Here is a 16,874-nt window from a genome sequence, read left to right on the forward strand (position 1 = left end):
CAGCTAGAAACAAGTCACCCTGTAGAGAGTTCAGCTAGAAGAAGTTACATTGTAGAGAGTTCAGCTACAAAGAAACTACCATGTAGAGAGTTCAGCTGCAAACAAATTGCCCTGTAGAAACAAACAAATCACCCTGTAGAAAGATCAGCTAGAAGAAGAGAGTTCAGCTACAAACAAATCACCCTGTAGAAAGTTCAGCTAGAAACAAGTCACCCTGTAGAGAGATCAGCTAGAAACAAGTCACCCGTAGAGAGTTCAGCTAGAAGAAGTTACATTGTAGAGAGTTCAGCTACAAAGAAACTACCATGTAGAGAGTTCAGCAGCAAACAAATCGCCCTGTAGAGAATTCAGCTACAAACAAATCACCCTGTAGAAAGATCAGCTAGAAGAAGTTACCTTGTAGAGAGTTCAGCTACAAACAAATCACCCTGTAGAAAGATCAGCTAGAAGAAGTTACCTTGTAGAGAGTTCAGCTACAAACAAATCACCCTGTAGAGGGTTCAGCTACAAACAAGTTACCCTGTAGAGAGTTCAACTAGAAGAAGTTACATTGTAGAGAGTTCAGCTACAAAGAAACTACCATGTAGAGAGTTCAGCAGCAAACAAATTGCCCTGTAGAGAATTCAGCTACAAACAAATCACCCTGTAGAAAGATCATCTTACCTTGTAGAGAGTTCAGCTACAAACAGATCACCCTGTAGAGAGTTCAGCTAGAAACAAGTTACCCTGTAGAGAGTTCAGCTAGAAGAAGTTACATTGTAGAGAGTTCAGCTAGAAGAAGTTACATTGTAGAGAGTTCAGCTACAAAGAAACTACCATGTAGAGAGTTCAGCAGCAAACAAATCGCCCTGTAGAGAATTCAGCTACAAACAAATCAACTTGTAGAGAGTTCAGCTACAAACAAATCGCCCTGTAGAGAATTCAGCTACAAACAAATCAACTTGTAGAGAGTTCAGCTACAAACAAATCGCCCTGTAGAGAATTCAGCTACAAACAAATCAACTTGTAGAGAGTTCAGCTACAAACAAGTCACCCGTAGAGAGTTCAGCTAGAAGAAGTTACATTGTAGAGAGTACAGCTACAAAGAAACTACCATGTAGAGAGTTCAGCAGCAAACAAATCGCCCTGCAGAGAATTCAGCTACAAACAAATCACCCTGTAGAAAGATCAGCTAGAAGAAGTTACCTTGTAGAGAGTTCAGCTACAAACAAGTCACCCTGTAGAGAGTTCAGCTAGAAGAAGTTACATTGTAGAGAGTTCAACTACAAAGAAACTACCATGTAGAGAGTTCAGCTGCAAACAAATTGCCCTGTAGAGAATTCAGCTACAAACAAATCACCCTGTAGAAAGATCAGCTAGAAGAAGTTACCTTGTAGAGAATTCAACTACAAACAAATCAACCTGTAGAGAGTTCAGCTAGAAACAAGTCACCCTGTAGAGAGTTCAGCTAGAAGAAGTCACATTGTAGAGAGTTTAGCTACAAAGAAACTACCATGTAGAGAGTTCAGCTGCAAACAAATTGCCCTGTAGAGAATTCAGCTACAAACAAATCACCCTGTAGAAAGATCAGCTAGAAGAAGTTACCTTGTAGAGAGTTCAGCTAGAAACAAATCACCCTGTAGAGAGTTCAGCTAGAAACAAGTTACCCTGTAGAGAGTTCAGCTAGAAGAAGTTACACTGTAGAGAGTTCAGCTACAAAGAAAATACAATGTAGAGAGTTCAGCTGCAAACAAATTGCCCTATAGAGACAAACAAATCACCCTGTAGAAAGATCAGCTAGAAGAAGTTACCTTGTAGAGAGTTCAGCTACAAACAAATCACCCTGTAGAGAGTTCAGCTAGAAACAAGTCACCCTGTAGAGAGTTCAGCTAGAAGAAGTTACATTGTATGAGAGTTCAGCTACAAAGAAACTACCATGTAGAGAGTTCAGCTGCAAACAAATTGCCCTGTAGAGACAAACAAATCACCCTGTAGAAAGATCAGCTAGAAGAAGTTACCTTGTAGAGAATTCAGTTACAAACAAATCACCCTGTAGAGAGTTCAGCTAGAAACAAGTTACACTGTAGAGAGATCAGCTAGAAACAAGTCACCATGCAGAGAGTTCAGCTAGAAGAAGTCACATTGTAGAGAGTTCAACTACAAAGAAACTACCATGTAGAGAGTTCAGCTGCAAACAAATTGCCCTGTAGAGAATTCAGCTACAAACAAATCACCCTGTAGAAAGATCAGCTAGAAGAAGTTACCTTGTAGAGAGTTCAGCTGGAAACAAATCACCCTGTAGAGAGTTCAGCTAGAAACAAGCTACCTGTAGAGAGTTCAGCTAGAAGAAGTTACATTGTAGAGTGTTCAGCAGTTTAGCTGCAAACAAATCGCCCTGTAGAGAATTCAGCTACAAACAAATCACCCTGTAGAAAGATCAGCTAGAAGAAATTACCTTGTAGAGAGTTCAGCTACAAACAAATCACCCTGTAGAGAGTTCAGCTATAAACAAGTCATCCGGTAGAGGGATCAGCTAGAAGGATCACCTTGCAGAGAGGTCAGCTACAAAGAAATCACTCTGCTTCATCTTTTCTTCTTCCTGTAGTAAAGAAAAAATGACAGGTTAAAAAGCCCTAAAGCCGGCCATAGGCCGGCTTTGGGGTATACAAATACAAAAAGAAGTGAAATCTAATCCAAAACAGCCAAGCTGTAAAAAAAGAGTGCGGCCCTGTGAAAGGCTATGGTGAAAAAAGATGTGAAATCCAAGGTGGCGGCCAAGAAATGGCTGTGATGGTAGGTTAATGGTAAAAATTTTAATAACAACAATTCAGGTGAATTTGGTGCCGCTTGGTCTTGGCACAAAATTCACCTGAATTGTCGTTATTAAAATTTTTACCATTACCCTACCATCACAGCCATTTCTTTGCCGCCACCTTGGATTTCACATCTTTTTTCACCATAGCCTTTCTCAGGGCCGCACTCTTTTTTTACAGCTTGGCTGTTTTGGATTAGATAATAACTGATATGAACAAACGGGCATATTTCAGTTTTGTCTGAAATACACATACTGTTTCCTTTCCACTTGATACTTACTAGTGGACCAATACTCATTGCAAAGAACCACCAGAGGGTTGTTTTGAGTTGAAGGATGCTTTTCAAGGTGGTTTTTAGGTGTGCGTTCTATTAGGATTTTTGCAAAAAACATGGGCGATCCCTATTATGAACCCACTACCATGGTTCATAATTACTAATACTGGGTGTATCACAATCAACAAACACTAGTGAACACTTCATCATCATAACATTGTACAAGTGCTGTGTACTGCACTTCCAGGTCCGTTACATTGCTATCCATTCAGTGGCAAGTCTAGAATAGTTTTTCTAAAAATGTAGCGATTGCATTAAGATTGTTCATTAACATGCAGAGCAATAATAACTAGCCAGACTGCTACTGAGCTAAATTTGAAGGAGACTTTTACCAAAACTACAGATACCATCTGCCATTGTTGTAAGGACTATCTATATCTGAAATTATTATACAAACTAATAAATCGTTTCACAGAATAGTCTTAATGCATATAATTTTAAATCCAGTATTGAAAACAAGAAAACATTCACAGACAGCTGGATATTGATTTTTTTTTAATCACCAAACCTGATTTTTGGTCTGCCTGCCTGAGAGAATGCATGACTAAATGACTGACCATTTTACTAGGGCACGACACTAGGTAGCATTTATTAGTTTCACATCCATGGGGGTATCTCTGGTTGCACTCATGACTTATGATCGATCAAATAAGCACCTGCAATTTATTTTCCATAAAGGTACTGTACAAATTGATTGTTTTGTTGCTCTTCTCGCTGTCTATTGCTATAACTTCGAAATCACTCACCAGGCAAGGCTAAAACTTAACCAGCTCATTGGTGTGTCCCTCTAGGCAACAAAGAAGTGATAAAAACAAAAAAAGCGAAAGAAAATTGCAAACTATACTTTGTTTAGTGGAGCATGTATAAATGATGGTAGCTATTACAACATAAAACCCTACTTTGGCATTAAAAAGATGGTAGTAACATGTCAATGTAGAGATTTTCCCACATAGCTATTTTTTAATAGCTATACCATCAATCATATATCTTGTTTTACTACTTTTTTAATGCTGGAACCCTACTTCATTGTAATAATATTGTACAAGTAATTCTGCACATATTAAACATACAAAAATTTAGACTGGAACTTGAAACATTCAGGCTATATGGCATCACAGTTTGTTTGTGCACAAAGAAAAATTTTTACGTGCAAAACTTTCTATATGCATGTTAAAGATAGTAAAGGCACCAATCTCAATTCTGATTAGGAGAACACATAATTATAGCAAAAACTATCGATCACACTATAGATGTATGGATTGAACATAGCACAACTGGATTCCAAGCCCATAAAACATGTTGTGTACAGTTTATCAGAATAAAAACCCTGCAGCTATATGTAGGTTGCAACTTTATATACTTACAGGAATGCTGTATCAATGTTAAGATTTTCAGGCTGCAGATCAAATAATATATCTCTTAATAGGCAGGGAAATGTTTTTGACTTTGAGGAATGCAAAAATAAAACTTTGTGGATTTATAAACAATTCGAAAACATTATGTGACCAATTTTAGAAAATTATTGATCTATGCACACAATGATTTGATAGCCACACTAATACACTACACATTTTCATTACAGCCATGCCACTGATTTACTCAGGCTATTTTTCAAGAGTGGATTTGTAGAGACATGTGCCAGCCACTATGAACACTTTGTCACCTTGAAATGCCACTGGCTAGCTGAAACACAAGGCTAGAGACATGGACAGCCTTGGACAGTTGCCCAGAGGTTTTCTATATAAATGTCAGTGGCACAGGTGATCTTGAGAGCCAACATTAAGGCTGGAAATGCCATATGACCTACTAGGCAATTTCCATTCATATACCAATTGCCCACCCACCATCTGCACCACCACCACCCGTGGTGACATGCATGTGTTACAGATATATACCATCATTAAAAGGTGCTCAAAATCATGGTTATATCATTAGCTGGGATTAAAGTGAGATAAGCACTATGGTTGGCTGTATTCACAGTGAAAACTACAAACTAGTAGCTTTTGACCTCCCCAAGCTATACTGGATTGAAATCGCATATCTCACAATCCATTGATGTGCATAGATCAATGGTTTTCCCAAATTAGGTCACATATATTTATAGAGGTCTAAATGTTTCAAGGATAAAATTCTCACTGTTGACCCCCTAAACCTGGAAACCAGAAAAAAACTTTCCCCCTTGGAATTGGGTATCTCAGCGGTAGAACTACTAAGCTCCTAATTTCTACTCTGAAGCTATAGAAGTCTTCATAAGAATCCCAAACTCATGAGAGAACAAACCATCAGTAAGATGCCCAAAAACACATACAATTTTACATATACGTTTGACTCATGTGACATGCAAAAAGCATAGTACAGGCGTGACAAGGAAGCTATAAAACTAAATACATAAAGCTACAGTACAACACTCAAAAGCAAATAAGAAGGATAAATTAAACATCTATAAATGTTCCACAATCACATGCCAAAAAGATTTATTGAGAACAACTGATTGCTTAATGAGCAGCATTCTCCAGTATAGTTCTACAAATTGCTGCAGACTCTTGAATTACTGTTAGCAGGGCCCTAATGGATCCATCTCTTAATGAACGGTTGGTTTCTTGGAGCTGTTTTGTTTATGACGAATTGTAATGTAAGCATGACGAATTCTATTGCAAAAGCGACTAATTCAACTGCAAAACCGACAAATTCTATTGCAAAAGCGACTAATTCAACTGCAAAACCGATGAATTCAATTGCAAATGGGATGAATTCAATCGCAAAAACCTGTAAACACAACAAGACTTCATCATGCCGGTATAGGTATACCTACCTTGCAATGGGAAATTAGCACATGATGATTTCTACAATGTCTTATGGTGCTATATAGAACATTTGTACACTATTCAATCCATGATTAATTTAATCTCTGTTTTGCTCGAGGGGTCCGACACTGTTGAAATCTTGTACGCTTCGTCAGAAATCACATTTGAAATCATGAAATCACACACTCAAAAGAAATCAGAAATCACACTTATGAAAACAAAAATCGTAAAACTCCGTATATTTTCGTAAATCATGGACGCATTGAATGACGCGATATTATTAATTGGAACATAACAGAAGTGATTTAAAGGCCCGAATCACTTGATCTGGCACTGGTTCGGCTGCCAATCTCTTGAATTTTACAGCCCAAGCTGAGTCCACCAATGGTCAAAAGCTTCCATTACTGGAGCCACACGAGTGATCAGAGAATCTATCTCGGAATCTCTTAGGTGTTATCTAGCAATTTAGGCTCTACTCGCAGCCACAAGTGACAGTACATGACTGCATGGGTTAATGATGAAACGGGTAGGGCTGCAAACTATAAGCACACTTTTGCAAAGAAAGTAGTTCCCAGCATTATATTAGCTTCAGGACAAATATGCAGCTTTGTCTAAAAAGCATGTATGTCAGTACTGGTTAGTAACTAGCTACTAGGTGTAACTTTTCAAAGAATAGCTCACATAATATGATTCTGCTTGTTCAGCTGACCCACTAAACACCTTTGCACAACTCGCAAGCAAACATTTCGTATAGAACAATCCCGGCACACACAATGAAGACCATGGATGTATCCAGATCAGTCGACTGTGTACTAGAGTGTTTCCTGCCACTGTGGTTGTTAGTCAATATGAAATGAGATCAGGTTTGTTAACAGAGAGTCATTCCAGTTTTCAATACCATTGTGAAGGAAGGAATGTGCATGTTACTGATGTTAGCAGAGATATTGTTCATGTCAACTTTCAGGTGTGATCTAATTTATTGTGTATTATCAAAACTGGTAGGTAGTACATACAAGTAGCTATCTTTCTGCATAAGTCAGCTTCATGCAGATTAAATCACATATTGTTCAGATGAGGTATAAATTCTTATTTCTTTCTAACAGCTATTTATGAATACAATCAATCAGCTGAGTAAGGTTTATAAGTTCTGCTAAATTTTGCAGGTATATTTATTGCTGTCAATTCATCATACTGGTTTGCATTATATTATCTGAAGAAATGATAATGCAGGATGCATTGGAGCTAACAGTGTATAACACAAATTTTGCTGAGTGTATGAGAACACTTACCTAATCATTACTGATTGAGTCCAAGTCTATCTACCTAACAAAGATACTGTTTTAAAATTCATCATGACTCAGTGATAAAAGTGTAACTGAAATCGTGTGGACAGTTCGACCCACGGGTGACACACAACCATGCATGTAATAGTACCCATTGCCAATTCCAATATACTTAATTAATCACATGCATCACCATCAGCTACTTTTATTATTATATTACTGGGCATGCCGATGTGCCAAGAAGTGAGTAATGATCCAAGGAAAAAAATTACAACAGTACTGCTTAATTATATCTACCGGTAAAGGCAATCCCATCCAAAAACAGCTTATAGCTGTAAAGAAAAGTGCGCGTCCAAGTAAAGCAGAGTTAACTGTGACAAAAAGTAATGATATCATAATGCGGCCATGTGCGAGGTGTGCAAGTTGTAAAATTAATATTAGCTAATCAGATAATACAATGTTATTGTTAAAGTGTTAATGAGAACTATGTGATGCTGCTAGTTTTTAAGTGTGTGAGCATCATAAATGCCACATAAATTTAATTCTCAATAAAGCAATGTGTATAGATTCTCTGATAGTAATAAATAGTTTGAGTTTGGCCACCTTTCCTTTGTTCATAGCATTGCTGTATACAGGAAAGGCGGCCAAACTCAAACTGTTAGAGCACCAAAAGCACTGCTTCAGACATAGGCAGTTGACTGTCAGCCCCAAGTGTAAAAAGTTTCACTATTGGTCCTTATAAGTTCCTGATGAAGAAAGTGATGAAGTCATTATCCATAGGATATATTTTTCAGAGTATTCATTTCAGTTCTACAATATAGTAGCCAAGCATAAGATGAACATAACACAGCATTCCAGTAGTTTAGTGGTGACCACAACACTACCTGAGTTAAACTGTGGTGAGATTTGAGACTACCAGAAGCCCTGGAATGTCTTCAACACATGAAATACCAAATATCTAATGCCTGGCTTTCATCCACAGTGGACCTGTCTTGGTGGCCACTTGTACAGAAGGGAAACAGCTGCCACACAGTCTTGCGAGCGAAACAGCTAGTTGCCACACCCCTTAATTATCAATTTGTAAAATCTTTAGCAAAATTGTGTGTGCGAGCAAGTGCGATGTGGCAGTGCCGTGTATATGGTTGCTGCCTAGCAGTGACACATCACGAGTATTGAAGTCACAATGCGTTACTGTATCATCCATCTAAATACAATCTCTGAATGTGTCATTTTGTGTAGAGAGCAATCTTCCACAAGAAGTGACCTGTAGGTTTCAGTGTATATTGTTAACCATTAATATTGTTCACAATATTGTGAACTGTATGCACAGTGAAACCTCACTTAGTGGCCACCTCTTTAATAAGACCACCTCATTATATTGGCCACCTCTAGTAGGTCCCAAATATAGCTAAGCATTACTTATGACCTCATTAATAAGGCCACCTTGTTATTCAGGCCAAATTTTTTGGTCCCACAGCTGGCCATATTAATGAGGTTTCATTGTACTTATGTGAATTTTTATTTTTCGTAACTTTTCTTCAGGTTTACTGATGGGCACTATGAAGCATTGTTGACTGGTACGTGCATAATGTGGTGACTTGAAATGCTAAAACAGTACGTAGCATGTCTTGTATGTACATGTAATGTGTCCACACATCCACACATCTTAGAAATAAATATAATTGTATTCTGTATAAATAGTCAGTTCCATTGTGCCACTGGGTCATAAGTTGGTTGAGTATGGATCATCCAGGACACTTGAGTCACATTTTGTCCTGGCCAAGTGGATCTCATCCACTGATAGAATATACAGGATCAGATCACGTGTATAAATTACGGTATAACTTGTTTATTGCAACCTTCACTCATTCAGCAGGTAACAGTGTATAAATTCTCAATTGGAATTGGCTTTTCAAGAGTGGTTGTCTTTCTATACTAGTGGCCATTAAGACAGATTGTACTGATAGAGTGTACATACTAGAGATGCAACAATATCCTCCACTTAGTGTCGTTTGATAGTGATGCAATGGAGACTATGTATTGTTGTATTTAAATACTATACTATTATATTGCAACTCTAGCACGTATTTATAACAGGAATGTTTGTTAACTGTTTAGACATACTGGAGCCACACCCACTCATCTGGATTCTACAAATGGAGTCATACCAACTTGTTGTCATCATACTTACTCGTTACTCCCATTGTGTTTGGATGAATATACATGCCGTCATGTGAGACTTGCTACCATGGCGGGCCACTGGAAAACATTTGCATAGCAGTTATATTACAGTCATTATTGTACAATTCTTACATTATTGTTGTGAAAAGTGTTTGGTATTCATGTGTCTCCTCTGTATGTTTGTAATTACATGTGTAATTTTGTGTGGGGGTGCTATAAAATGCAATAATGCATGGTGATGATTGTATTAGGCGATTTTGCACACTTCCTTTTAAGCTAGCTACATGTGCTAATTACTCACAGCTTGTGTCAACAACTGGTAACCGCAGTTATACTCTTGTGTCATTCTTTAAGCTGCGCCCTTAGAGGACAAATTACGTCACGGTGGGGGCGACTAAATTTAAAAGCGATCGACGATGGTATGCAGCACTATAGATTATATCTATGGACTATAATCTATGGCAGCACACTTCTTGGTGGCTATATGTACTGATTAACTACATAGAGCGCCAGTTCATCAATACCCAGTGACCGCAGTTGTGCTCTGCGTCATTCTTTAAATTCCGAGTAAAATTCTTAGAGAGCAAATGACATGGGGGCAACTAAATTCAAATTTCAAACTAGCCATTCTCGAAAACAAATGTTTCAATCTGAACGAAACTTTTAGAACAGTTTAAAGACACATTGCCCTACGTGCCAAGCGAGTATTGCGGAAAACAACAATCTGGGATTTGTATTTGGCCTCTAGGTCGACTGAGGACGACTGAAACTTCGTTTGGTGCTGAAATCACGACTGTAGGGTAATCATGTATGGTGAAATCGATGATGTGAATCTTGAGGTGATTGAGTGAATACTGAAGCGATAACAGGGCAATCAATGTTCGGAATGCACAAAGGAACGCAAGGCATACACCTGCGGTTGCGTCTAACCGCATGCAATAAAAAATAAAAGAAACTTCCCCTTTGATGTCGGCAACCTCGATCACAAAACAATCGGCATGGATTTGCTTCACTGCTTGTGTGGTAGTTACTATAGTGACACGATGAGTTCAACTCCAGAGTTTCAAAGGGATAGCGTAAGTGACGGGTGGATTACAGGAAGGCCGAATTTGACAACATTCGTTCTTGTAAAATCCTCACATAGTAGTCGCGTCATTTATTGTCTGCGGTGCACGTTTCTGCTTACTGGCCGTGCGACTCACTACCGTGAGTCTTGATGCCTATACCTTTTTTTCTTTACAGCACAAGTATGTAGTAACTATATGCTAATGCTTTCTGACTCAATCACTGAAGTTGGCAAATTATTCCAGTCAATGACAGTTCTTGGAAAGAAGGAACGCCGGTTCGTGTAGCTAAGTACCTGGATGAAGTGGTAAGGGTAGTGGTGTCTAGTTGAACATTGAGTGGCTAAGAGGGTAATAGCATTGATAGGCCAGAGAAGTTGTGGATTGCCTCGTAAAAAATCTCATTAAAATGCTAGCTATATAACCAGGCCAATGCGGCATCCTTGATCCACGCCTATTATTTTTTACCCTTGTTAGAATATAGCTTATGCATGAAGTTCTGGGACGGCTTCTAGCATATTAAATCCATTTTTAGACAGCCTTTTTACACTGTTAGCTTGCCTGTTAATCATCAGCACTACCGTACAACCACAACCACGAACCATCACCACTACTGGTGCCGCAACTGGTGCCTGGAACTCGGCCTGGAATCATCTCAGCCAGCCGGCTATGGCCCCAGCATCTTTGCTTCCCAACTAGATTCTAGTGATGATATAACTTTTACCATCCAGTTTACTGATGACGAAGCCTCTGGACCTGTTCTAGCTCCATGAGAGTCAACCATGGTGAAATCACGGAAATCATGAAATCACAACTGAAATCATTGATTTCAGAGAAATCACTGTGATTTTGAAATCTCGTATGCCCTTCAAGAAAGCGGCGGACCCCCCAGTTTTGTTCTTTTCTGTAGTTGCTTTGTGTTGCCCTGTTTATTTTATTGTCCTATGTGTTTTACATGTCTTTAGTTACTCCAACAAGGAAGAGCAGCTTTGCTGATTGTTGAGAGGTTAAAATGCTAATCAATCAATGGACAAGCAATCAAAATATGTGTAGATGTAGGTCGAAGAGAATTACAAAGTTGACAAATGAAGCTGATCTGAAATAAATGTCTATCAATACGATAAACAAAGACTAGCTAGTGCTATATTTTGAAGAAGTCAGTAAGCTGTGGATTTAATAATAAAATTAATGACAACCGCTGCTACTAAATGTCTAGGGACATAGTTTTAGTCAATGATTAATAATTGTTGTGGCTGCAGAAGCACTGGAAATGGCTAGAAAGCATGACACAATTCTTTAATGATGCAGAAAATTTTGATGCTCATCGCTCAGATGGTGAGAAGTCTCAGATTTTTTCCAAACTAACAACAGCATAGGCAGACTATGCACCCAACCGTATCAAAACTCATGATTTGAAACCTGATTTGTAATTTGAAATTGGATTTGTGATTTAAAACTTGACAGTGTTGGGACAGTTACTAACTAGTCACATATTACATATTACTTGCAACAGAACTATTCAGTTACAGTTACTTATTACCCAAAAAATAAAGTAACTATAATAATATTACTTTGCGTCCACAGCCTTAAGCTGTCACGTGTGAAACTACCACCTTATCACGTGACATGATTGTGTTGTTGGGAAATGTGCAAATCTTGGTTATAAGTAAGAAGCTGGTGAATAAGCTTCATTCAGTAGGCTTCATTACTTCGTTGTGGCTAGGTTACACAGTGGATTACTAATAAGATTTGTAACTTCGTTACTAGTAGTAATAATATTAGACTCGTTACAGTAACTACATTACTTAGGTAACGCGTTACATTAGTAAGTAAAGTAACTTGAGTTATATCACCTGTTTTTATAGCATATTTCGTTATATTACTTAGGTACCACAAAAGTAATAATATTATGTAACGCATTACTTCCAACACTGAAACTTGATTAGAAACTTCACACATGATTGCCACAGTGTGATTTGTGACGTTATTATTGGGTTCTGAAGTACAGTGTTGGGAATAACGCGTTACTAAATTAACGTGTTATGTAATAGTATTACATTTTGTGATTTCAAGTAATATAATGTGCTACTATTCGTAGTCTAGTAATATAACTTAAGTTACTTTCAAGGAACCCATTGTTTGTTATATTAGTGATGAAAGTAATGTGTTATTATGTAACGCATTACTATTACAGCTCGTTAGCAACGTGTAATGATATTCATAACAATTACCAGGTCCATTACTAGCCAATTAGTGCTACTCATCAGCTTAGTGGCTGCAATCTACTGTCAAGATCCCCTATAATAAAATTATCCATATTAGCTCAAGATACACCTCAGACAACTGGTCACATGATTTGCCAGCAATGTTTAGGCACGGCAGAAGTGGTAAAAACAATAAGCATCTTAACACAGGTGCAAGAAACCAGTAGCTATATTTACAGGAGTGTTTATTATATGCTAACTCAGTAACTAACATGCAAGGTGTAAAGGAAAGGTGTATGGTCAGAGCAAAGTAACTTAATGTAATATATTAAATTACTTTTCATTTGGAGTAATATGTAACTGTAACTTATTATATTGCCCAAAAGTAAAGAGTATATTACATTGACAAAGTAACTTTCCCAACACTGTTAATGTGTCCAGGGCCGGAGCCCACCAGAGATTGGCAAGACCACTTTTCAGCGACTTAAATTTGTAAAAAACTGAGATACTCCAATAGAGCAGTCCAGTATCAAAATATACTCTAATAGAACAGTCGTCATGATACTCTAATGGAGCATTCAGTACAGAATATAGCCACTGTTCTGATTACGCTGCTTGCTCTAAGCCATTGCATTGTCTTTACATTTCTCAGTCATCTGCATGTTATGCATTAGCAGTTACAATCTAAATGACTTCCACATCTCAAAGAACTAAACTTTTACTTTGAGAATTATTTGTACCATGAAAATAAACTACTAACTAGATAGGAAATTGAATTAATTGGTACTGTAGCACAATATTACCATTGATGTTAGCAAAAGGGAGAAAGATACTTTACATCTAAAATAGCTTCCCAATGTCATTTCAGAGCATTAACATTTTATTTTCAAAATTTCCCTGGGGGAGCATGCTCCCAGGCCTCCCTAGCTGTGTGTGCTTAGCACATGCAGTTATTACTGTGCGCACTTTTTTTTAACCCCGGGGTGACCAGCACCCCTTGCCACCACCCCCAGCACTAGATGGTAAGATACTGGACAAAGATGTTAGACTAATGTGAAGGAAGCACCTGACCTTCAGATGTTGTAAGGTAAAGTGCTCCTATCACTACAGTGGGCTGCAACTACAACTCTGGATATGATCATCTTAAAAATAATTTTTGCACTGGGTTTTGCATCTCGTGAAATACTAAAAACGATATTTCTGTGAAGACAACAATCGTGCCCCCGGTTTCATGGTTTCCCCATATTCAGTGGTGATGGGCTGGCTCCGTTGCAGTTTGGGGCTCTCCTTGCTTCGCTCCTCCATCATGTGTATCCGTGGTTCTTGATCACGGTCTAAGCTATAGGGTCCGCAACGTGAAATTTCGACCTCCGAGAATCAACTACCAAACCACCCACAAATGCTAAGCTAGGTACCACTTAGAAAATGCCAGATTGGTGTTATTTTTCATTAACGTCTTGTCGTGCAAATCGGCAAATATGCTTACACATTATGAGATTTTTTGCTATATCTTCAAGGAAAAGTCTTTTAAAGCTACAATACGCACTCTCAACCTTTCTTACTAACTGTACTCTAAACTAAAACCATCAGTGGCTGCATTGTCTGGAGCAATTTCCAGCCGCAGCATGGCGAAAATGAAATTTTGGACTCAAAAAAAGTTTCGATGCCACTGGAGCACACAGTAGTGATGCCAAAGTAACTCTCCCAGGTCAAACTGGTCTGGCATGGGTCCAACTACTACCACACCAAATATTATCGAATTCCAAAATTGTTTGCCATCTGGCTGAGCTCGATGGCTGTCAAAAATTCCGATTTTATTCACTGACGGGAACTTTTGCTAGCCAAATGTGCTAGTTTATTTCTCAAAAACTTACTAGACCCATAGCCAGTAGCTTTCATTCATAGGGTTGGTCTGGCAGCTCTTCTAGCGACCTCAAAAACCGCCAAATGCCGATATCCACGAATTTTGCTGATATTGACCAATTTACAATGCGTTAAAGAAATCTTGCACACCAAACGTGATGCTTTGCCTCTCTAAAGTCATGCTGCATCCTTGTTTAGTTATATTAGTCCATAGGGTGGCACTGGCGGCTCTCTAATTGAAGCCAAAATCCATCAAAATGCCCATCTCACCATTTGTCATCAGTTTTAGGAAGTTTTACAAGTCAAACATGCTGGTTTACCTCTCTACATCCTTGCTGGACCATTCAATCACCTTCGTCTATGTAGGCAGCTTTCTTCAGTCTCTTGAAAACACCAGAGCACGCCAATTGGGTGCAACCATCAATACCAGCTAATGCTTAGCTATTTTGTTTAATTGGTTCCACGCAAGAATGACAGGAAAACCAGCAGAAATGTAATAGAACACAAATGGAGTTAATCTAGCTCTAAATATTGTACTCTACATGTTTATACAAATGATTACCAAATGCATATTCCGATTATCAAAAACCACAATTGAAATTTCCATTCATGTAGAGTTCCGAAGGGTGGATAGTCAAAACTAGACTAAATTCAGTTGGGTTATGTAATATTTCTGCTGGATTTTCATAGAATCAATGAAACAAAATAAGCAGTAAGTGGTGTTGATGGTTGCGCCGTGGCCCAATTGGCGTGCTCTGACATTTCAAGAGACTGAAGAAAGGTGCCTACACAGACGAAGGTGATTGAAACGTCCAGTAAAGATGTAGAGAGGCAAACCAGCATGTTTGACTCGTAAAACTTCCTAAAACTGATGACAAATGGTGAGATGGGCATTTTGATGGATTTTGGCCTCGATTAGAGAGCCGCCATTGCCACCGTATGGACGAATATAACTAAACAAGGATGCAGCATGACTTTAGAGAGGCAAAGCATCACGTTTGGTGTGCAAAATTTCTTTATCGCATTATTAGCACTTGTTTGCTTTATCTTAAGGTCAGCCTGTGTGAAAATCATCAATAACAATGAAAAAGGCTGAGGCATCATCATATCTTACAGTGAAAATCCCATATGAAGGGATTTTTGGTCACCTGACCACTTTTGGATATTTACATGTTAAAATTGTGCTGCTAGTGACTGCTGCAAACATTCCAATAACAAATTAGCACTTGTTTGTTTTATCTTAAAGGTAAATCTGTGTGAAAATCTCTAGAAACAACAAAATGGAACACTTTCCTATTTTGAGTGGAAACCCTACATTAGGGCCGGAGGAAAAAAAAGTTTATGGTGGATCTAGCAATGGGATACTATAGAAGGTTATTTGAATCCCCTTCCCTCTCCCCTTCCAGAAAATCCTGGCTACGCCCCTGATTAGTCGCGGGGATATTAAAACAACGAACCACCGGACCCGCATGCTTGGTGTCAACAACAAGGCTTGGTATAGTAGCAGGTCTTAATCCCCGGTCTAAATATAAATTACCAGTAGCTACTCACCAAAAGCACCACACAACACATGATCACAAGCCGAATCATGGCTGGCCAATCTCCAATTCTGTATATAGATACGTAGCACAGAACCACGCCCTCCCATTAACAAACACAAAGGAGAGGACAAAAGTACGCGGTATGTGATACGCACGTTTTTTTGGTTTTCCCCGAATCACATCAGACAACTGATAGGGTTTCCACTCAAACAAGGAAGACGCTTCTTTTTTTCCTTGTTTTTGCAGATTTTCACACGGACTGACCTTTCAGAATATAAAAGCAAACTAGCGTAATTGCTTGCCGCATTCAGTGTAGCTATTAGCATTATTATAACGCTGTATCCAAAAAGTGGTCACGTGACAAAAAAAAACCATTAGGCCACACCAAGTCAAACCTTAGTTTCTGGTCACCCGCCCGCATGGAAAACTGGAACCCCAGTTTATGAGGACTATTATTAATATTACAAGCGCTTAAGTGTACGTGACCAAGGACAGTGATTTTTAAACACTGCAAAAAATCGAGATACTCTAATAGAGCAGTCAGGGATTCTAATAAAGCAGTCACACTACCCTTAACTCTAATACTAGAATAGACAGATACTACTATAACGTTTTTGACTTGTCCTTGATTAGCTATATAGCTAGCTATTAGTAATGCTTCTGTTACCAGTAAGTAATTTCAGTACAGTATGTATGTAGCATTGATCACTAGCCTAATGATCAGATTATTATTATTATCAATTTACCAAAAAGGAAGGCATACACAAAAGGCAAAGCCTGTACAAAGTGTCCGCCTACAAAAAACAAA

At 38.4% G+C, this 16,874-nt stretch overlaps 1 protein-coding gene across 1 annotated transcript in view; it reads right to left on the minus strand.

Moving 5' to 3' along the window:
* The window catches only part of LOC136246072 (adhesion G-protein coupled receptor V1-like), a 251,552-nt gene extending 235,387 nt beyond the window's left edge, over window positions 1-16,165 (minus strand). Inside the window, exon 1 of the mRNA XM_066037520.1 lies at window positions 16,077-16,165. Within this exon, the coding sequence (XP_065893592.1) occupies window positions 16,077-16,115 (39 nt within the window). The 5' untranslated portion in view covers window positions 16,116-16,165. The remainder of the gene's footprint in view (window positions 1-16,076) is intronic.
* Window positions 16,166-16,874: the final 709 nt, after the last annotated feature.

Source organism: Dysidea avara, chromosome 15 (genome assembly GCF_963678975.1).
Source record: "Dysidea avara chromosome 15, odDysAvar1.4, whole genome shotgun sequence".
Classification (NCBI taxonomy): Eukaryota; Metazoa; Porifera; class Demospongiae; order Dictyoceratida; family Dysideidae; genus Dysidea; species Dysidea avara.